Source organism: Aythya fuligula, chromosome 3 (assembly GCF_009819795.1).
Source record: "Aythya fuligula isolate bAytFul2 chromosome 3, bAytFul2.pri, whole genome shotgun sequence".
NCBI classification, from domain to species: Eukaryota; Metazoa; Chordata; class Aves; order Anseriformes; family Anatidae; genus Aythya; species Aythya fuligula.
Window position 1 is genome coordinate 118,913,815 of NC_045561.1, and position 22,329 is coordinate 118,936,143.

General features: G+C 43.7%; 1 protein-coding gene across 10 annotated transcripts in view; it reads left to right on the forward strand.

Moving 5' to 3' along the window:
• Positions 1-22,329, forward strand: part of DTNB (dystrobrevin beta) — a 192,809-nt gene that overhangs the window by 127,204 nt on the left and 43,276 nt on the right. For 6 of the 10 annotated variants that reach the window (XM_032184147.1, XM_032184149.1, XM_032184150.1 and 3 more), the window contains 2 exons: positions 595-708; positions 5,925-6,021. In XM_032184147.1, coding sequence (XP_032040038.1) covers positions 595-708; positions 5,925-6,021 — 211 coding nt within the window. Of the gene's footprint in view, positions 1-594; positions 709-5,924; positions 6,022-13,118; positions 13,140-22,329 lie in introns of all 10 variants that reach the window. The other 4 variants (XM_032184144.1, XM_032184148.1, XM_032184145.1 and 1 more) reach the window with 1 other exon arrangement.

Sequence of the window (22,329 nt, forward strand, 5' to 3'; positions counted from 1 at the left end):
CCGCAAGGGATGCATCTCCTACCCGCAGCAGCTGGGAGCATGTGCGACGCTGCGGCTGCTAGCTGCTTGCCTTCCCTTTGTGAGGCCTCAGGGCAGCTCGTCTCTGTTCCTGTGAGCTGATATGGCCAGGAGCTGGTGCTTGGCTTACTCCTGCTGCCTGCCAGGAGCCTCGCGAGGCTGAGTGGGAGGCCAACCAGCTCCAGCCCTGCTACCGGTGCCTCTGCTTCAGAGCCCTTCCGATGGAATATGTGCAAGAGCGGGTGGTGCTGAAAATGGAGCTTCTTCCTCTTAGAGCAGTCCTTTAGCCCACTGCACACAAAAGGTTTTGAAGAGACCTTGCCAGCATATGGCACGCGAGCAATTTCATGCATCTTACTACTTAAGTAATAAGCGTTCTGTGTGTATTACAGCAATTCATAGGACTGCACTAACTTACCTGTCTTGGATTTGAGTCTGTGCCAGTCATATGTGAACAAATCTGAGTACTTAGACCGGAGACTGACAGAAAGAGTGCTTGAAGGGTTATAACAGTATTTTAAGAGCAGTGTAAAGGCTGACCCTATTCCTCTTTAATCTTTCCTATCGCTGATATAGAGAGATACTCCAAGAAATTCAGCGTCTGAGACTGGAGCATGAACAAGCCTCGCAGCCCACACCCGAGAAAGCCCAGCAGAACCCAACTTTACTGGCTGAACTCAGGCTTCTACGGTAAAAGAAATATCTAAAAGCTTGTCTGCATTTGGTACCGTGGCTAATCAGCCCATGTGGTCTGCTCTGTAGCACAGACAATGCTAAATGTTATCCTGGATGGCGTAACAGCAGCGTATCTTCAATAACCCTAATGTTTTACTTTGAACTGCTGAATTCTGACGACTGACAGCATATTAGAATTTGTTCTTTTATAAGTGGATTTAGATGTAAATAAAAGTCTCTGAAAATGAATTCTTTATATAGTTCAGAAAACTGTTTGCAGAGAAGAAAAATAGTTTAACTGCTTTTTATGTATTGTACAAAAGGGTGGAGTTGAAGGTAAGTGTTAGTTATTTGATTAATCACTGAAACTATGAAAATTCATACCTACAAATATTAAGACACGCAGCCACAGCTGGAGAAAGATCTTAAAAGCCTCTTCAAGTTAACATTTTTAAGTAATGGAGAAATTGTCAGTATTTATAGAATAAAATGTTTCAGAGTTTGGATAGTCACAAGTGTATTCTCTGGCTATATTTTATTTCATCTTCCATTGCTGGTTAATTTCATAGCTTAACCTTCAAAAATAGTGTTTGTAATCTAAAGTACATTTTAAAATTTGAGCTCTTGGCAGCAACAGCTCTTTGAAAACTACATTGTATTTTATTTGCTGGGGTAAACTTTTTTTCTGTCCACTTAGGAAATAGCAAAATTGTTGTGCTTCCCATTAATGCTTAAAGGTTTTCCATAAAGTGCAGTGTTATTGTAACGGAGCTGCTGCAACTGAAGGTGGTGTCTGCAGAGTACAATTCTGTCCCATACGGTGAAACTTAAAGCTTTCAAATTCTGTCATTACTTTTTCATACAGAATGTGCTATTTATGGTACATTTCATATCTCACTGGTATTTTCATTCTTTTATCTAATGATAACAGTGCAGAGATTTTCTAGCTATGTGCTTTACATAGCTATGTATGTATTCTTTAAATGTTTAAAAACTGGGGAGGAAGCAGAAGATATCAACAAATGTTATGCAAGAGCTGGAAAAAAGGATATTGCGAGGCAACTTGATATGCTGTTTGATCCAACAGAGAAAGATGTAATAGGCACCAAGAGCTTAAATTGGAAACAAGGCACATTCAGACCACAGATAAAGCACATGTTTTTTGAAGTGAGGCAATAATCTCAAGAGCAGTAAGAGCTTCCAGTTTCTTGATGTCTTTCATAGAATCACAGAATGGTTTGGGTTCAAAGGGACCTTAAAGATCATCCAGTTCCATCCCCTGCCACGGCAGGGACACCTCCTACCAGCCCAGGTTGCCCCCAGCCCCATCCAGCCTGGCCTTGGGCACTGCCAGGGATGGGGCACCCACAGCTCCTGGGGCAGCCTGCACCAGGGCCTCACTGCCCTTAGTGGTTAGAGTAAAGAATTTCCTTCTTATATCTAATCTAAACCTGCCATCTTGTTTAAAGCTAAACCTCATTCTCTCCTGTCCCATCACCACACTCCTGACACAGAGTCCCTGTCATAGTCTCTCCCTCAGGAGATTCACTAATGTAAAAAAAGTTCAGTTACAGCACTGTACTTGGAGGGGAGTGAGACAGCAGTTGTGGTGGAGTTCAGCTGCCTAGCAAGGTAAAACCACCACAAGCACGTACAAACAGTCAAAAATTATCATGATTTCCAATGTGTCCTTCTATATCACCCAGGCTAGGAAATTTCTCCCTAAATTCTCTTGGACTAAGGGCATCCACCCATTTCAGACAGACATTTGAGCTTTCGTTTTAGAGATGGAAAGAATACCACATCCCCTCATACTGTTAGTGTGCTCGTCAGTTAGCTTCTGTGCTTTGTCTGTGCTCAGTGGGCTAGGATTGTGCATGTTATTTCTAACCTTCGTATGCCTAGTGCCATTTTCCAAACCTTGCCTTTCTCTGTGCTTTTGTCTGCTGAGCCAAAGCGATCTTTTTCAAAATTCCTGTCTGAATGCAAGTTCTTAGAGATTTTGACTCCTTCCCTTCTTCCTCTCTTCCTGCGTCAATGACTTGAATGACCTCAACAGGCTGGAGGGATGGGCTGAGAGGAACCTCATGAAGCTCAACAAGGGCAAGTGCAGGGCCCTGCACCTAGGGAGGAATAACCCCAAGCACCAGTACAGACTAGGAATGACCTGCTGGAGAGCAGCTCTGCAGAGAGGGACCTGGGGGTCCTGGTGGACAGCAGGCTGGCCGTGGTCAGCAATGTGCCCTTGTGGCCAAGAAGGCCACAGTAACCTGGGGTACATTCGGAAGAGTGTTGCCAGCAGGTCAAGGGAGGTGATCCTGCCCCTCTGCTCAGCCCTGCTGAGGCCTTACCTGGAGTGTTGTGCCCAGTTCTGGGCTCCCCAGTACTGAAGGAACATAGAACTACTGGAGCAAGTTTGAGGAGGGCTATCAAGATGCAGAGGGGCCTGGAGCACCTGTCACACAAGGACAGGCTGAGAGAGCTGGGTCTGTTTATCCTGGAAAAGAGAAGACTGAGGGGAGACCTCAGAGGAGGTCTACTTGGAACCAGAGGTCCCTTTCAACCTCATTCTAGGATTCTGTGATTCTGTGAACTTCTTCAGTCTCTCCATACAGCAGGTTTGCCAGATCTCCAGCTTGCTGTCAAGTTCCTCTCAAGTCCTCTGCATCTCTTCTATATATAAGCTGCAGGGCTGGCTGCAGTGTCTCCTAAGTAGTCACTGGTGCTATAGATAGAACTAATTTTAGCTTTCTTAGCACCACACATCACTCTCATTAATAAATTCAAAGCACACATTAATTTTCTTGACTGCATAGCATCACACTGGAAGTTCACAATTAGGTTAGCTGGGATGGCAACGTACTCACCAAGTCACGGCCACCCAGGAGCCCTTCCCCAAGCCTGTGTGAGCGGTGTCTGATGACCTTGCTTTCAATAACATTTAAGCACACATTACCAAATCATCTCAATTGCATGTATGAAGGCAAGAAAAAGTTAATCCGTGGAAAATCAGCTTGTCACAGGTTTAAAAATTTGCAGACAACACAGCCCATAAGGATGAGTCAGCTCTACCACATTGTTGGCAAAGGTAACCTTGGATGAAGTAAGGCTGCATCTGTCATCTTACACATTTCTGTCCTGTTGTTCTTAGTTTCTTCTGCTTGCATGTGCTCAGGATGCTCATTTATACACAGGTGCCATGGATCAGTTTGTTCCAGGCATATGACTCAAACTGCATCTCTCCATTTCTGTCTCTAGAGACTGACCTGTCATTTTTACCCTATAATATTTAACACCTTTTGTCATTGACAAACAGTTCCTCTATTTTTCTTCCCTGAAATGAAAAAAAAAGAAAAAAAAGAACATCAACCAAAATCTGATACACACAATGATGTTGATTCTTAATTAACAATTACATTTGGAGAGCTGCACATATTCTGTATGTCGATTTTTACATTATTTGTAATTGTTTACCAGAATGTTCTATTAAATAACTATAGAATAAAAAGCTACAGAATTTGAACTGATCTACAGAAAAGGGACAATATAAACGTATAGAGCTATGTTTATCGTGCTTTTTTAACGTAGGAGCCTATAGCAAGGCAAGGCTTGGTCTATTCTCCCACATGCCTGGTGACAGAACAAGATAGAATGGGCTAAAGTTGCACCAGGGGAGGTTTAGGCTGGATATTAAGAAGAACTTCTTTACTGAGAGGGTTGTTAGGCATTGGGATGGGCTGCCCAGGGAAGTGGTGGAGTCACCATCCCTGGGAGTCTTTAAAAGACATTTAGATGTAGAGCTTGGTGGTATGGTTTAGTGGAGGACTGGTTAATGTTAGGTCAGAGGTTGGACTCGGTGATCTTGGAGGTCTCTTCCAACCTAAATGATTCTGTGGTTCTGTGATTCCAGGTGACCATGCGTATATAATCATCTCTTCAGTGCCTCGGTGGTTTTTTATCTATATATATTTGGGGGGGGGGGGGGGGGGCATTTAATAACCACATTAATCAAAATACAAAAAGAGTTTAAAGATACCATGAATAGCTAATCATACTATAGTGCTCATAATGTTCTGTTCTTTGAAGAATCTGTATAGAAACTGGTTAATTCTGTAATGTAGCCTTAACAGTTTCCTGGTTGGGGTGAATGCTTGCTGTATGCCGTATCCACAGTCACTACAATAAAAGCAAGCCATACTCAACAGATACAATTCGTCTGATTAAGAGGCCTGTTTCAGTTCCAGATTCTGAAGTCCAATTGGTGCTTCTAAAACCTGTTGGTTATTAAAATTCCTAGAATGATTTATCCGTTGTACATCATGTAAGAGTATAGATAAGATCTAAGGCATTTAAAAATTCAGTCTTCAATATGTGGTGCCTTTAACTTTGGAGGAAGACATTATTATGTCCACAAAAATAACTGTCAAAGACTAGATAAGCCTTTCTCATCTGCTTTTTCTTACAGTTATTTATTATTCCCAAGTTTGTGATTTGTGGGGTCCAGCATTTTTTAAATCATATAAGATACTGAACTTCTGACGTGTTGACAGTTCGTCTTTGAATTTCTCTTTGTATTAGTTACTTCTCTGTGTTTTTTTTAAATATAAAAACGAACCATACGGTCATATTTCCTTAGATCTCCCGCAGATAGGCATCTGTAGAAATGCAGTGGTTTTTTGATGCCAAGGAGAGGGAAAGACACTTATTGCCTCCTATTCTTGTTACATGGGTTCTGGTAGAATAGAACAAAGGTGTCAAAGATCATACGTCACTCTGCTGGACAGAAATAGCTCTGCCGAGTCTCCATCCAGATAGGTGATAGCCCAGTGCTTTTCCTTTCCAAACATCTGCAGCCTTTTCTCCTCTTTTTTTTTTTTTTTTTTTCTTTCTTCCCTCCCATAGTTCATTCTTACTTGTCTGAAAGCTCTGCAGGATGCCTGGCTCTGACGTTAAGAGTGTTCTTAAAAGGAAGCTGGCTTTTTTTCTCAAAATACAGTGCTTTTGAAAAAAGCTTCCTACTACCAAGATGTTAACTGTAGATTTCTGGATTTTAAGTGAAAAGCATGATTTTTGTATTTAGGTTTCATGGTCATTGTACGGTATTTTGCAATATTTTTATAAATTGGAAATAGGGGGGAGTGACAAAAAGCAGTTATATCTGAATTTCCTGACGTGGTTTTGAAATACCCAAAGTTTATTTTCTGAATTTTTCTTTCATATAACCTGAACAGGCAGAGAAAGGATGAACTGGAACAGAGGATGTCTGCACTCCAAGAAAGCAGAAGAGAACTGATGGTGCAGCTTGAAGGGCTGATGAAACTGCTCAAAGTAAGCCATTTCATGTCAGAAATGCAGTGCATCCTTCTCTCCCACAGGTCTGGAATTCACTATTGCCGTTCTGAGATTCCTGCTTTGCTGTTTTTACCATTATAAATACTTCATATAGAATACAAGGAATTTGCAAAAAGTCATTTCCTTACTGGCTCTGCATATTGGTGCAGATGGTTAATGAGATTTCAGGTTCATATGCTGCTCTTTTCGTTAAAATATCAAGAACATGTAAGAATAGGAAGGTTTTGGAGAAGAATTAGATTTGGTAATAATCTACATGCTGTTCTGGGTAACAATTCAGTTCTTCTGAATTTAACTGGAAAATAAACAGGAAACTATAGTTACTGTAGTACAGAATATGACTCCCCAGTGGCATGGCAGTGTTTCACCAAGCACTACTACAGTAACCTTCGATGATTGTAGATGATTTGTGTTATGATGGTGTTGGTTCTGATTTGTATTGCATGATATTGTTTGGATTTCTGTTGAGGGTCCATTATTCTTTTCATAGCGTACTGCCAGGATTGAGCTCATAGTTAATTACCAAAGTTTGAAATATTACTGTGTGTTTTTTCTTTCAATTCTTTAAACTGGACAAGAGCCTCATTCCATAAAATGAATGGGAAAACATTGTCCTTATTCAAAGAGTTTTTGGTCTAAGATGCAACAAAGATACAATACACAGTGGAAGAAATGGGAGAGGGATCACAGTAGTTACAGTGACAGGAAAAGGACAGGGTTTTATGGTTTAGCTATAGGCACCTCTTGATAGTTCTAGAAAAACGCAGAGCTTGTCTGCACTTGAAAATGATAGTTAATTCACATAGTATATAAACTTGAAGTTCAGTCACTCTTTTCTTCAAAACACTCAATACATAATACAATTCACTTGTATTCTGGAATAAGAAAGGCTATGATCAAATACTCTTTAGAGGTAGCTGGTTTTTTTGTTGTTGCTGTTGTTTTTTTTAGCTTCCCCGTGCAGATGAGCACATGGCTAGAATTAATATTTGGGAGGTATTTTTTTATGCCAGTGGTTCTGCACACCGTAATTTTTTTCCGCTCAGACAGTTAACATCCGTCTTCTAAAAATATTGAAGATAATAATTTGCTAAATTCAGCTTGACTTCTGCAGACCCTAATCCCTTGTGAGTTCAAGTGTGAGTTTCTGAAGATGGGCATCCAAAACTGAATTACGAATTTCAAAATGTACAAAAAGTTGTTCCACCAGAAATGGTTTGGTTCTTTGTGGTTGAGATGACCACAGCCTTAGCATTTTAGCCGTTATCTTGCAAACACAATCAGCACAGATATTTTGCTTTAAGATAGTGACAAGCTCTGGTGCACGTTTTTCTGTAGCCCCTACTGTTTTCAAAGCACTCATGAGCCTTCAGACATTAATCCTCCCAAACACGACCTGGTGTGAATGCTGTCATCTCCATTGGGTTGAGTGGCTGTTCTGTCATCCGGCCTGACTTTCTGCTCTTCCACCTTGAAAGCCTTGAAGGCCAGGCAGACTAAGAGAGGTGCACTACTTGGAACCTCTACAAGCAGCCTGCAAAATTTCATCTGCGCCCTAGCCACGGGTGAATTGACAGCCGTGCTCTCCTGTCCATCATGTTTCCAACTCCTGACTGCCCGAATGGTGTGTGCGGCCTCTTGCTCAGCTGCTTGGACAAGGGAGCATGGCGTTGTGTGGAGCAGCAGCAGATGCTGATATCAGTAACTCACTGGTGAGGAGAGCAGAGGCTACAGCAGGATACTGCAGAGCAAAGGGAGCACGTGGGCACCAGTGGCAGCATTGCAACTGGGGAGATGGAGGAGGGAGGAAAGGGCATTGCAGGAGGGGGAAGGGAACCATAACTGACCCCCATCTGATAAACCCGTGTTTTTCGGACCCATTTGTTAACTTTGAACATGCAGTCCACTTCTACCAGAAATTACAAGCTTGTCAGAAAATTTTAATGACATTGCTAGGCGGTATTACACAGAAGGTTAGTTTAGAAGCCGTCTCTTACTAGACTTTTCATTTATGAATCTATTGTCTTTTCATTAACTTCCCCAGTTTCCAAAATTGCTAAAAAACTAAGGGCAAGTAGGAGTGGATCTAAGGAAGAACTTCTTCCCCAGGAGAATGATGAAGCAATGCAGCAGGTGCCCAGAGGGGCTGTGCCATCTCCATCCTTGGAGGTTTTCAAGGCCCAAGGGGACAGAGCTCAGAGCAACCTGGTCTGAGATTACTGTCCTGAGTAGGAGGTTGGACTAGAGACCTCCTGAGGTCCCTTCCAACCTGAGTTATCCTATAAGCCTGTGACTGTTACAATTATTTGGTTTTACATGTTGCATAATATGGTTCTTTGAATTTCCCCCTTATTAGCTCTATATGGAGCCTGCCAGCTTGTCTTTGATGAAAGCATCTTCCAGAAAGACATCTGTTCCTGAACTGATGAAATCAAAAATGGAAAATCCACTGCCAATGCAAATTTGCTTGCACAGTTAAAAATGTATACCTTATTTTGAGTTTTAATGTATTTAGCTTCAGTTTGCACACATGGGCTCTGGTACATGTGGTTCTTCCTCCATTAAATCAAGGAGTTCTTAGTGTCCCTGTTTTTCACCCTGTGCAGATACTTACTCCTCACACTGACAGCACTCCTCTTTTTTAAAGCAGTTGGACAGGTAGAGTTCTGCTGAGTTTTTCATAATACTGCACTTCAGTCTTTTTATTATGATTTTATTTGCCTTCTGCTGATATTTAATAGTATTTTTTAAATTGGGCAAAAGCAAACTGTACGTTGATTTCTTCTCTGACTCTAAGCAACGCTATACAGGGAGTTACAAGAGTAGTTTTATTATTCTTCATTGCTATTTTCCTTTTTGTGCCTTTCTGCACCAGTGACAGCTTTTTGAATTCTGTCGGTTATCCTGTTCTTACTCCATGTAATGTGCTTTGTTTGTTTTGTATAGTGCTAACTGGTTAACGAGAATGTCACAATTAAATTTCTTCATATGAAAATATATTACATCTGTGCAGTTCCTGTAGAAGCCAAACTTGTAATACATTCAAATAAGAAAATCAGATTTATTTGGCAAGACCTATTTTCCATGAAGCTATAAAGCTTCATACATTACTTATTAGTTGAATCTTGTATCAGCATTTCTGTTTGAATCAATTAATGATATGGCAAGATGTTTATACTTAATTGTGTTGTCTTATCTCCCTTTTTGAATATCAGTGCAAGACAGCACAACCCAGTCCTTGGTCCCTTCTAGGATCTGTTAAAAATTGCTTTAACTGGACCAGATAACTCCTCATGCAATTACTGTAAGAGTTTTGGCTGCAAGCTGCCCAGGCCTATTGATCTAAAAATAGTATTTCTAGTAGATACTCTTTTAACACGTTTTCCCATTATTGGTGGAAAGTGTTTCACTCTTTGCTGACGGAAACTACAAGGGGAAAGTACAGCGTCCTCCTATTACTCAGACACAGAAAAGAAATACTAATTCCTATTCCCCTATTAAGAATTTTACCATCACTATCAAGACCCGATATACACTGCCTCGAGGCTTTGTTTTGTTTCTGATATCTGTGTTCATTTCAAAGACTCCTTTCTGGCGGCTTTAGCCCTGTCAGACATGAATTTTTAGTTCAAGTTTTAGCTACTCTTCTAATTTGGTGCTCTTAAAAGTTTTCATTTATAATTTAGATCAGCTGTTAAGCTTTTATGTTTTTTCCATTTTCTTATACAATATTTTCTGCATTTTTAATGCCACCGTCATTTCAGTATTTAGAGCTGGATACATCTTACCTAACTTTGTGATCTGAAAGTCTGGTATCTCAGCTCCCTCTGTAAACAGGAGAGAGAGGAAAGCATACATTTGGAAGGACACAGTTGTTCTCTGGAGGTTCGTTTATTTTTTCCATTAAATATAGAAGGAGCCCAGATGATTAATTGATATTGGATGCCTTTGTTTTCAATGGGTATGTTAGGTAAGATGAACCCTGATCAAAGCAAGAGGAGTTATCACTCTAATCTACTCTGGTGATTTATCTAACACTATTTTTAACAGACTTCCTTTACATCTTTGTTACATATTTTTATCTCTGCATTTTCCTTCATTTTCATTTATAACTTCACTACATTCTGAAAAAAATATTCAGTTTAAAGCTTGGTCCAGGCAAGTTCTCATCCCATGGTGCTGGGGCAGGGCCTCCAGCTGTGAGGGCTGACCCGTGCTGTGACGGCGGCCTCGGAGCCACAGAGGGGCCCTCGGCTGGCTCGGTTGTGTGTGGGGGCAATCGAACCCCCACGATTTGTGTCCCGCTCTGATGTTTGTTAGCCAGCACAGCCATCTGCCCACACTGCTGCAACACGCACCCGGGTTGCTCTTTGCACAGTGTTTGCTTCTGAACCATTTATTTGTTGTTGGCCTCGGGGTGCGCTTCGTGCTGTGGCACTCAGGAGGCCGCAGGTACCGGGGTGTAGGCACCTGTGGGTGGTTTGTCCTGAAGGAGTTCAGGTCCTTCAGCTCTTCACTAAGTGTCATTAGTGGTGTTTTGGCTGCACTGTCCAATGCTCTCTGAAACCCTTTGAGCCTTTGAACTCCGGGCCAGTCTGTTAGCGCTGGGCAGCGTTCCTCGGATGGCACCCACAGCGCTGCCCAGGCGGCCTCCAAGCACCATACAGACTTAGCAAGCACCATCTTGGATAAGGCCATCCCAGTCTGGGTGATGAGAGGTGACAACAGTGTGAACGTGCAGATTACACCAGAGAGCAGGCCCACGTGCAGCTGAGGCGAAGACCAGGGCCTCACGCCTGAAAGGCTCCTGCAGCGGCCACCATGGTGCTGCCCATGGCTCTTGCGTCCCCCAGCAGCTCCGGCCACCTCCAGTTAGGCCGAAGTGCATCAGACCCTTGCACATGAGAGGCCTCTTATCTGCCCCAACTGCACAGTGACCAGTTATCTGCCAGTGGTGTCACCAGTGCCCCCCTTCAATGCTTTTTATCTTCTCCTCATCCAGGCTGCGGGCTTACCTTTCTGTCTTTTCTTCTGAAGACTTCTTTAATCACCTAGTGCCATTAGCTGGCACTCTTCTAATAAGTAGTCAGCTGTGATGATTGTCTGCCTTCTTGCAGGGCTTTTGCCTTAAGCTAGAAGGATATTCAGCAGACATATCCCATATCACTTTTTTCCATTTCCTCAGTGGTAATTTCCTCACTAGCTGATTTGATGATTTATCTAATAACTGCTCAGTTCTTCCTAGCAAAGCTCCGCGTCTCTTGAGATTTTTTTTTCACATCTGTAGTTAATGCTAAAGCCTCATTTTTCAAGCTAACAACTTTTTTGTAGAGTGGAGATCATTTAAGATCTTTTCCCTGACCTGGCTCACCATCTGGTCCTGTGAGTCCCCGTGCTTGTAGAAGGAACAACTGGAAACATGTGGGAATGGGGAGGGAGGGCAGCAGTGGCCTCCGCAGCTGATGTTGATTCATGGTTCAATGACACCATGCCCTACATCTGCTACAACAGTGCCTAAATGTGCACCTGAACCACCCCACATCTTGGGAGAAAAAATAAAAATAAATATAAATATATCTGCTCAGAAATGTGGAACAATATGGTTATGTGTTACTGTACATCTCTGCAGTCACTTCCAGTGTATCTCTGTAGTGCCCTCAATGCACAGTCAGGAACACATCTTTATCTTTTGGTGTAGTGGTCAGTGAAAAGAAACTACTCCAGATTAGGGGACAGAGTCTGGTTAGTCCTACTCAGACAGGAAATAAATGAGGGAAGGTGGATGAATGGGTTCATAGATCTCAAGGTCAGAACTTCTATTCCATTCAAAGTCAGCAACTTCTATTCCATGAATTTTGGTTCCATGAACTGAATTTCTGGGGAGATGTGCTGGGGAGTGGTCCTGCTGCTCACTGCACTGGCATTCCATGCAAAGCCACTGTTGGAGGGAACTCACACTGTTACCCTGAAAAAGCTGTAATTACTAATTCTGCAAACACAAGAGTACTCAAAAAATATGCTGCCTACCTATCTTTCTAATGCACACTGTTGCTACCCCACCACAGCTGCCATGCTCCTCCACACAACCAAGCCCACATGACAGAACAGCCGGTAGAGCTCAAAATCGTGTTCCCATTGTTATACTGCTGAGGACAACATTTACGAAAACATTTGAATTGTGAAAGAAACTCTCAGTATATGATATTTTGCTCATACCCAAAAAGGCATGTATAGTTGAAGTTAGTGTGATTCTGCTGGCCCAGGAGGATCATAGCATACATTTCTCTGACTCAAAAGCTGATAAATTCATCCATGTTTCACTATTTTTGGTCTTTCAAATTAGCGGTGGTCCATACTGATAGTAGTTGCATTGCAACAATGGAATTGTTCTCTCTTTTTGCCTACTCCGTATCTTCGGTGTTTCTGTCTCCCAGTTCCTCTCCTCCCGTTCTAGATCTGATTGCCTGCCACTCTTTAATTTGCCCTTTTGAAATCTGATCTGCAGAGGTCACTGCAGGTCCGGTGCTAGTGGTCACTCTGTGATCAAAAAGGTGATATTTTAGCTCTCACGTTATGACAGTTTTGGTCTTTGTGATGGCAGATTTGTGCATGCAGGAAACCAAATGCAGTGCATTGATTGCACACTTCAAAGGGTGTTTCCAGACTTTTGAGGGTGGTAGTCTGGTATTTCTAGACTGAAAGTAAAATTGTCTTGAGGACAACTAGAGAGTCATTTCTGAGTCTAGGATAGGAAGAGAAACCAGTACAGGTTCTGCTTCAAGCAAAGATCACAGTAACATCCATTCCACGTTTTCAACTTTCCCAAATACTGGTGGCCATTTTAGATGAGTCTTCTTTTGAGAATGGAACAAATTACATCTTTGCTTTCTCACCACAACAGTTACATCTAACTTCTGTGTTTCCGTTTGTGTCTACAGATGTTTCTACGATTTGCCATGTTCTGTTCTTTCATTGGATCTGTTATAGATTTTGTGTATGTATGTTTCCTTATAGTACAATAATTAATCTACCCTGTTTCTCTCTTCACCTTTTTCTTTTGCCAACGATTATAGGAAGAAGAGCAAAAACAGGCAGTAAGTTGACTTCAGTTTGTAGGTGATCTAACTTTTTTTCTTACTGCATGAAAATACAATTTTCTGTTAATTGGCTTGTATGTATATAAACCACGGGATGTCTTTCTCACATCTGAATTTGAAAGCAGCCTTCATGATTATCCAGTAGAGCATGTTTTTGTGTATGTCCTTAAAGTTATTCCGCTATCACTTTCACATTGAGCTGATTGCCATGGGTACATAAGCGGTGACTGTATTCATTAGTTTTTTAAGGAATTGTGCATGACCATCCAGGGTTGAAATGTGGGTTCTCAGCTGGCTTCAAAATTTATTATCTCAGAGATTCTTTAGAGTGCTTTCCATACTAAGAAAGCTTTCTTGTCTCTTCAGGTATCCTTAATTTGCCTCTTTGCCACATGCAAGTCCATGCATGAAAACTAATTAATGACTTAATATTCTAGGCATGGATCCATATCATTCAATCATGATATAGTCTCCTTGAATTAGTCCCAGTATGCTCATTGTAAACAGGATGAGTAAACTAACAAGAGACAAGAATGCATTTACTTTTTACTGATGCTCATTTTCTCTGCCCACCTATTAAAATCTGAATCCTGTGTTAATTTCCGAATCCACTCCAGAGGGAGCCCTTTTGCTTTTCTCAGAAATAACCAGATGTTCAGTGTCTTCTCTCCAACAAAACATTTTTTCAGCATTTTTGAGCATGTTTTTCTTTGTACACAAAGCATTAATGAAAATTAGTCCTGTGTTTCCCATTGGCTTTATTTTGTTGTTGTTAAATGTTGTCAGATATATGACATGAATTGGAAATACTCGTGACTTTTTTTTTTTTTTTTTGTAATGACATATATACTTCTGGTTAATTTCAATTGCTGAAAACACTTCAATACTACATGTGCTGAAATTGGCTTTTGGTGACTCCTGGATGGCCATTTATTAAAATACTGTCATCAACTTAAAAAGAAGATGGTGGTAAGTGTGCATCTTCTGTTGGAGCCTAGTTCTTCTTTAGTTGATGCTGCCAGTGAAGATTTATCCCTGGGTTTGCTAAGGCACCTTGCAGAAATTCTTTGGCTTAATGAAGGGACCAGATTGCAGCATGTGGCAGTGATCTTCAAGGAATTTCCTGGAGAAGGGAAAGCAACCAACACACCACAGTCCCTGTCCTCCCACTTCATACTGTGCAAGTGGAATGTTGTATCGCATGTCATTCTCTTACCCAGCATCACTGCTAGGAATAATCATCTGTATGGAGATGCAGAATTTTATTAGCTTGTTTTTCCCATGCTGTGATTTTTCATCCTGATTATGGATATAGAAAAAGGGTAAATATGAGATCAAAGGAAGAACTTGCCCAATTTTTCTTCCCTTCTCTCCCTGGAGCACTATGTTAGTGAGAGGATAAGAGAGCCAAAACTGACTGCTAAAATAATGTCCACACATTGTTACACTTCCCAGTCCCATTCTGTTGGAATCAGTGATGAACAAGCCAGAAAGGATTTGAAGCTCAAGAAAGCAGATTTTGACCAGCCAAAGAGCACGTAACTGATCTGTATGTAGGAACTGAAACTTTACATCCTTACCTATCATGGGCTGAAAAAGACTGGAGTTGCTCTGCTCCTAACTGTAAAGGTGCAGCCTGGAAAAGATGGAAGTCTCAGGGCGCAGTGTTCCTCTTGGCTAAGAAACACACAGTCATAGGAATCACAGAATAACTGAGGTGGGAAGAGACCTCTGGAGACCATCTCATCTACCTCTTATGCTCAAAGCAGGGTCAGCTAGAGCAGGCAGCTCAGGATCTTGTCTGATGAGGTTTTGAGTATCTCCAAAACTGGAGACTCCACAACCTCTCTGGGCAACTGGTGCTACTGCTGCACCAGCCTCGCCATAAGAAAGTTTTTTTTTTCTTTATGTTTAATGGGGAATTCCTGTATTTCCATGTGTCCCATTACCTCTGGTTCTTTCACCGGATAACACCAAGAGGGGTCCGGCGCTGTTTTCTTACTCTCTTCCATCAGGGTTTAGTACTCATTGTTAAGGTCCCCTCGATCCTTCTGTTTTTGACAGTCCCAACTCTTCCAGCCTCTCTTCATATGGCAGATGCACTTGTTCTTCGTCATAGTTTTTGGCTATTCCTCGGACTTGCTCCAGTCTCGCTTTGTATCTTTCTTGTACTGGGTTGTCCAGAACTGGCCACAGCACCCTGGATGGAGCCTCACCATTTCTGAGGAGAGGGGAAGGATCACCTCCTTCATCCTACTGCCAGCACTGTTTCCAACACGGCTCAGGATGCTGTTGACATTTTTTGCTGGAACATTGCTGTTCAACTTGTTGTCAGCAGGACCCCAGCTCTTTTTCTGCTAAGCTGGTTTAGCCCCCAGAGCACACTGATGCATGGGGTTATTCCTTCCCAGGAGCAGGACTTTGCTCTCTGTGTTGAACTTGGTGAGGTCCCTATCTGCCCTTTTCTCCAGAGGGATTCAGAGATCTCTCTGAATGCCAGTCCAACCATCTGGTCTATCAGCCACTCCTCTTAGTTTTGTAGTGTCTGCCAACTTGTTGAGGATGTGTGTTGCCCTATCATCTAGGTCATTTCTGAAGCTCTTAAACAGTCTGGCCCCAGTACCAAATCTTGAAGCACACCACTGGTGACTGGCCTCCAGCTGGACTTTGCATTGATAACAACCCTACTCACCCCTCTGTGAGTTGGTGTCTGCACTATTTTTGGAAAGGAGGTAATGGCACATCTCCAGTTTGAAGTCCAAAAGAATTCATTGGACCATACTCTCACTTCTAAATGTCTTCAGGACTTCATGTCATCCATTTTCTCCAATAACAGGCATGCTTGAACACAGGGCTGGCTGGGTGTGAGATCTCAGCTTAAAGAAACACAGCCAACTGAAGAGCTTTAAGAATATTATCAAACATGACACTGTCCTTAAGACCCTCAGCCAGTTTTGGTGGTTGTAGAGTTGCATCTTCCCTCTACATAAGCATATAAAACCCTAGAGTAGCTTGGGAAGGGTACCAGTGCAGTGTGAGCTCAGCCAGCCCCATCCTGTGTCCACATCAGGCTTGGACAAAGAGGCTTGTCTGATTAGTACTTCACAAAGGCCTACAATCCAGCCCACAAACAGGAACACTGTCTGGGTCCTGTGGAAGAGAAGACCCAAGTGCCCTAGTGATCTAGAGGGATGATCTCTCACCCCTTGATGAGATGGCTAGGTTATGTGGTGGTAGCCTGAATTTACGTGAAGGATTAAGGTAAATAAGAGACAAATCAACAGAACAGTCACAGATTCAGTACTGGCTGCACATCAAAAGCAGTAGCATCAGCACCCACTTCAGGAATTTCTGATTTCCCTTCGCTGCTAAAGCTGCAAGTCCCATGCTGCCTTCTCCATATTGCTAGCAACAGGTAGAGATGGGTCAGAGAGGATCGGTTGTCTTGGCTGTATTCAAGCAAGTTTCTTGGCCAGCAAAAAAGACTTCCTGAAGAAGTCACCTTGTTCATTCTGCATTTAAGGAAACGTACACATTCCAAGGGCTGAACATACCCAGGCTAGCACGGACATTTTGAATGGCTTGACTGACATCATGAGCCAGCATTGCATCCAGTGCAACAAGACACCTAGCCGAGAGGAGCAAGTAAGGGTTTGCTCATATATTTGCACCCAGAGTGATTGCACATCTAAGCACTGAGGAGAGATCTTTGCTGCCAGTGGCAGGGCAATAAAAAGTTACTTGGCTGCTGAGGTTACTGCCAAGTACCTACAGAAAACTGTGTGGGAACTGACTTCCATTTCCAGCAGAAGGCTAGGTGAGCGCAGTGACATCTGAGACAGCAAACTCCAGACACAAACTCCAGTCTTCAGAAGGCCAAAAAGCTGTGTCTCTCTTGGCCAGTCTGGCTCGAATATCATGGCAAGCTATAGGGAACTTGTATCATGAGAGGTCTGCTATTTCTGATCCTGGTTCAGAGTTGATTTTCTATCAAGATTTTGAAAGTTTCTTTACTGTCTTTCCCTTCACAGGACTGCTCCTTCAAATCACTTGGGCCAGTTCTGGTTACACCCTTGCGGAAAAATGCCTTGTGTAGAGATACTGCAGTAAAGGGGTATTAAGCCACAAGGTATTCATAGTCCATCACACCATTCTCTATTACTGCTAAGATTGTTGTGTCCCAGCTAATAAAGATCATTTCCAGCATAGATCTTAATTTACAACAGGACCGTTTTCATGTCACAGCTGGTGAGAGACTTAAATAATCTGCTAAATATTAAAACCTTTGTTTTATAGTCAAATGAACAGCCATTGGAGCTGTACTGTTCACTATTCAGAAGAACGTTAAAGGAATTCACAAAGATGTACATCACATGTATCATGTCTTTGGCATGTAGTACAATAATACATACAACAAACCCAGAGGAGCATCAAGCACTCGTAATCCAGCACAAGAGAAGTGCTCTAATGCCGAACAGGCACAGAAATGGCTTCACAGCAAAGGAGCTCACATGGGAGTGCTTAAGCACTGGAATGGAAATCTTTTCCTTTCTGAAGATGGTGGGAACCGTGCGGCATTGCAGAGCAGATGAGGCTCGTGAATTTTGAGGTTATATTACCAATCAGAAGAAGTGGACATGCTGACACCAAATAGTCCTCGTGAAGTTGTGGAAATCGTGGGAGGGTTGCTCCTTAACCCGGTGGATGGGCTGTTAGCAGTCCCAGTTTTCCTGCCTTTGCTATATGGAGATGATACCTTCCACTCCACATGAGCGGTGCAGGGGCAGCAGTACCTCTTCACCTCATTTGCAGTGCACATCCCTTGTCTGTGGTGAACCTTCATAACCAACAGCTAGAGCAAAACTGATCCCAGACAACAAGCTAGGGTGATACCTGTGTTCCTTCCCAAGAGCTGCAGAAACCTGGGAGAGGGGAATTCCTAACCTTGGGGAACGTGTAACTGCTGAAGAAGTCTCATCATGTTGATGTCTGAATATGAGACTGCTGTTCAATACTATGTCTGTCTTTGCTGCATCCAGAGGTCTTAATTCACCTCTCCAGAGTGGGTCACTGATGCATGGCTGGGTGACCCCCACCACCATGCACTGGTGCGTTCTAACAAAAATATGAAGAATTCCTCCTGATGCCTGAACACTGCAAGTCCTCTGCCTTCTTGTACTGCGTGGCCTCCTTCGTTTCCAGGGTGTGCCTTTGGTCTCTGTGGATGATTCCAAGCTCTCAGCATTGATGGATCATGTCTGCCAGCTATATGGCTAACGTGACCCAACTTGCTCAAAAGATAATCATTCATATTCATAACTGAAGAGCCTCTCTGAAATAAGTGGAAGATCAACCTCTAGGAGTGAATAGCTCAAGTAGCTTAACATAGAATAATCCTGTTCTATGTAACATAATGCTGTTCAGGATAAACTTAGGAAAAAGATGAAATCTAGTTGCCTACCACACTGGCAGCCTTAAATGCCTTCTCTGGTTGAGCTGAAAGAAGTGGTAGCAGTTCCTGAGACTTGCAGGCTAGGCCTGTACTAGTGAGCGTGCATGGAAAAGTTCTCTGACACCGAGGCCAACTGGCATGAAAATGCCTGCCTCTGCGAGCAGATTTTCTTAGGCTCCAAGACCTGGTGGCTGCATGCGGTATTGGGAATGATTCCTGCAGTGTGCCTGGGAATTGCTGGGGAATGTGGTAGCTGAGATGTGTTAAAGCTGTGCCAGGGAGCGTTCTTACACTTTAATACTGTAAATTACTTTGTTCCGGTGCCAGAAACACTCCTGGGCATGGTTCAGTTCACTAATACAGACAGACAGCTTTAGAGTAAGCTTTGAGTTTGTGCCTCCACATGAGGAGCCATGTTTATGGGTCTCCTGAAAGACACCAAACCTAGAAAGGCTCCTGAAGGAGTCATTTAGATGTTAAGTTTTTGAAGTCATATCGAGAGTGGGGTGTCTGTACCCAGGGGGTTTATGTGTCAGCCACATCTCAGCAAGGTGGGCTAGGTCTGTGCTGACACCTGGTACTGAAGAGGAGAAGACTTTCCCCTTCTCGCTGACTTCCAGCACTGCCTTGGCTACGAGGAGGAGGGCTTGGCAGAGAGTAGCCATGGATGTGCATCAGGATTGCATTCCTGGAAGTCTGGTTGCTCTGATGGCTCACACTGCCCTGTGGTGGTTGAATGTCAGGTAAGAGCTACATCTCCCAGTGACACGATGGCACTTCCCATGGCAATTGTGTGAGTGCGCTGAAATGTAGACCAAGGTGTGAAGCCAACATCTACAGAAGACCTGGTTTCTGTCTGAGGAGAAGGAAAATGCCGCTCCCCACCCCGAGCAGCAAGGCTTTAGCAAGTTTCCCTGGGCCCACTCAGCCCTCCCCTGCTGCGCTCTCCATCTGTGTGGAGCTTGGAGGGCAGAGCTAAGAGGATTGAGCACGGCTCAGGCGGCAGCAGATGAAAGTGGGTTGCTGCTTTTCTTTCTCGTGCTGTGTGTAGCGGATGGTGGGGGCCAGACACGGCACGGGGCTGCCAGAGCCTTCTGAGAGCAGTGCCCTGCTCGAGGCGGGCGGTGAAGGGGTGCGAGGTCCTCTCCTGATGCTCATCTGGGAACAGCCCAGGAGGGGTTTAACCACGCTGCCCCATTTCGGCAGGCACACAAGCAGCGTGATTAAGTGCTGTCAAACACGCAAGGCAAACTAAAATAGTAGAGAGCACTGAGATGTTTTTATTTCTGATGTGTAGTAACCGGAGATATTTTCAAAAATAGCAGTTGAGAAAATTGTCACGGAAAACTGTGATTTTTCATATGTTCCTGCTGTCCCATTAGGAGGTAACAGCCATAACGTAGAACCATTTATCCCGGAGTACCCACTCCATTCATGTCTTCCCTGAATCGCATTCCTCTGTACTTAATCACATTTTGGATTGCACAGCCAGAAACAGGCAGGAGTTTGTTCAGTTTTATGTTTTCCAAGTCTTGCCTTCGCTGAGAAAGACACGTATGCCAAGTTTGAACTTTTAAGCTGCTACCATTTTTAACAAAGCTCTGCACAAAAGCGTTGTGGCTACACTTGCTTTTGACTTGGGGGAAAAATATGCTTATTCATTCTTATGCACTTCAGAAACCGCTGAAGGGTTTTTTATTTTCTAAACAGATCCTCTGTCAAGAGGCTGCCCAGCGTGAACATTTTCATTTTTGATCTTCTGGAGGTTTCCGATTGTTTGCTTGCTTGTTTGTTTTAATACACATTATTTGCAAAAAGAGAATTAGAAAGGAAACTGTCCTACAGTGCTTGCACTAGAATGCACAGTGCTCATACAAAGCGGTTACTATAGGTGTATCATGGGCAGTTATAAGGAAAAATCAAGGCTTGGTCACATCATATGTGGTCAGAGAGGCTCCAGGAGCCCCAGGAGGTTGTGCCTGTATGCAGGGCATTTCCCCTCCTTCAGTCCCATTTTGATGTTGATAACTTGGAAGGTTGGCAGCAGGAGCAGCCTTGGTGCTTCAAGAAAGCACTGCTGGAAGTTGTGGCACCGCCGTTGGTTTGTGGGCTGCAGTGGAATGAAGGGTGTTGAGATGCATTTCATGCAGGTGGACTGACTGAGGCTCTGGTCTGTGCAGCACTTTGCCAGCGGGTCATCCCATACAGATGGTCCCCAGGCCAGCCCCATGCCCTGGGGAGTGAGGACAGGGCCCTGCAGGGAGGTTGTGTGTACTAAAGCGTGTGAGAGCTGATGGTGAGGTGGCACCTGTCTGGTACAATCCTTCAGGAAATTTCATACAGCCACATCTCCACCATTTCTGCAGCAGACCCCGCGATGCCCCAGGCACTGAAGAACCCGGGTCATACAAGGGGAAGGCAGTGCAGACAGCCTCAAGCCTTAGCACCTTGCCAGCCCCCCTAGCTGAGGTTAAGCACCTTGCAGGCCCAGGAGACCTTCAGCAGACCTAAGGGATGCTCCTGCACTCCCTGGGAGGCCCGAGGTCTCAGAGGGTCCTTCGGCACCAAGCACAGGAGTACGGAGCCTGCTCAGGCGTCATGGCTTGCCCCAGGAAATAACTGGAGACTGGGGAAGCAGCTCCATGGCATTGCCTGGAGTTAGCACAGAGTCCCAGAGGCTGGAAGGGACCTGGAGGTCAGCTGGGGGCTGGCCTGCTGGGCCCATTCATCCCGTCAGACCTCAGCTGCTCTGCAGGACCACCAGTGCCATCACACAACACTCCCACCCCTTCGGGTACCCAGCATCAGGGCACCCAGAACCCCAACAGTCTCTATAACGGGGCCACCACGTCCTGCCAAAGCAGCAGCCTGCATGCATAACATCGTGTCTCCAGGCCTATGCACAACTTGGGTGCAGGGGTGCACGGCAGCAGGGCTGGAGCTAATCACCACCACCAGATCCGAGCTGTCTCTGTGGTTCTGATGTGAGGAACGTGTCGGGCGGACAGTGCCCGAGGGACTGCAGAGTCAGAACAGTGTCTGGGAGGTGTGTGAGCATGGACTGGCAGTTTGGGGTGTATTAACAACAGCTTTTTTTTTCTACAAGTCACTATATGAGAAATTTTGCTTTTAGCAATTTAGAAATATTTTTCAAATAACCAGATTTTCTTGCAATAAAACCAACATTTTAATTTTAAGGTTTATATTTTGATGAGGAACCAAAGGGGGAGGCCATACTGCTTTATGGGACCATTTGATGTAGATGGAGAAAGCAGAGTTGTGGACCAAGGGTTAAGTCAGTCCAGGGTTAAGTCAGCTTTACAATAAGCTGACTTCAACAGCAAAGCCAGCTTGAAACATTCCTTTTCCTGTGCCAATATTCACTGCTCCAGCAATTATGTTCTTACGGTTTCTGAGGGGCCATGCTCCAAATCAGAGCACTGAACTGTCCTAATTAAAGACAGCGTTCCTAGAAAAAGATGAAGCCAGAAATTCTTGTAACTACACCTTCATTGACCTTGCATCAGATCTTCAAGAAGTACAAATCCAGACTGGAAGAGGCTAGATGTCGTTCCTTAGAGTGAGCCTTTCAGGGCAGCCACTAAAACTACGTGGCAGAAAGCAGCCAGCAAGCACCTCTGGATCAGAGAGGGTGCACCAGCAGTCAGCTGCGTGCCCCTTTGCAGCAGTACAGACGAGGATGGTTCCTGTAACAACAGATCAGAGAGAAGGTTA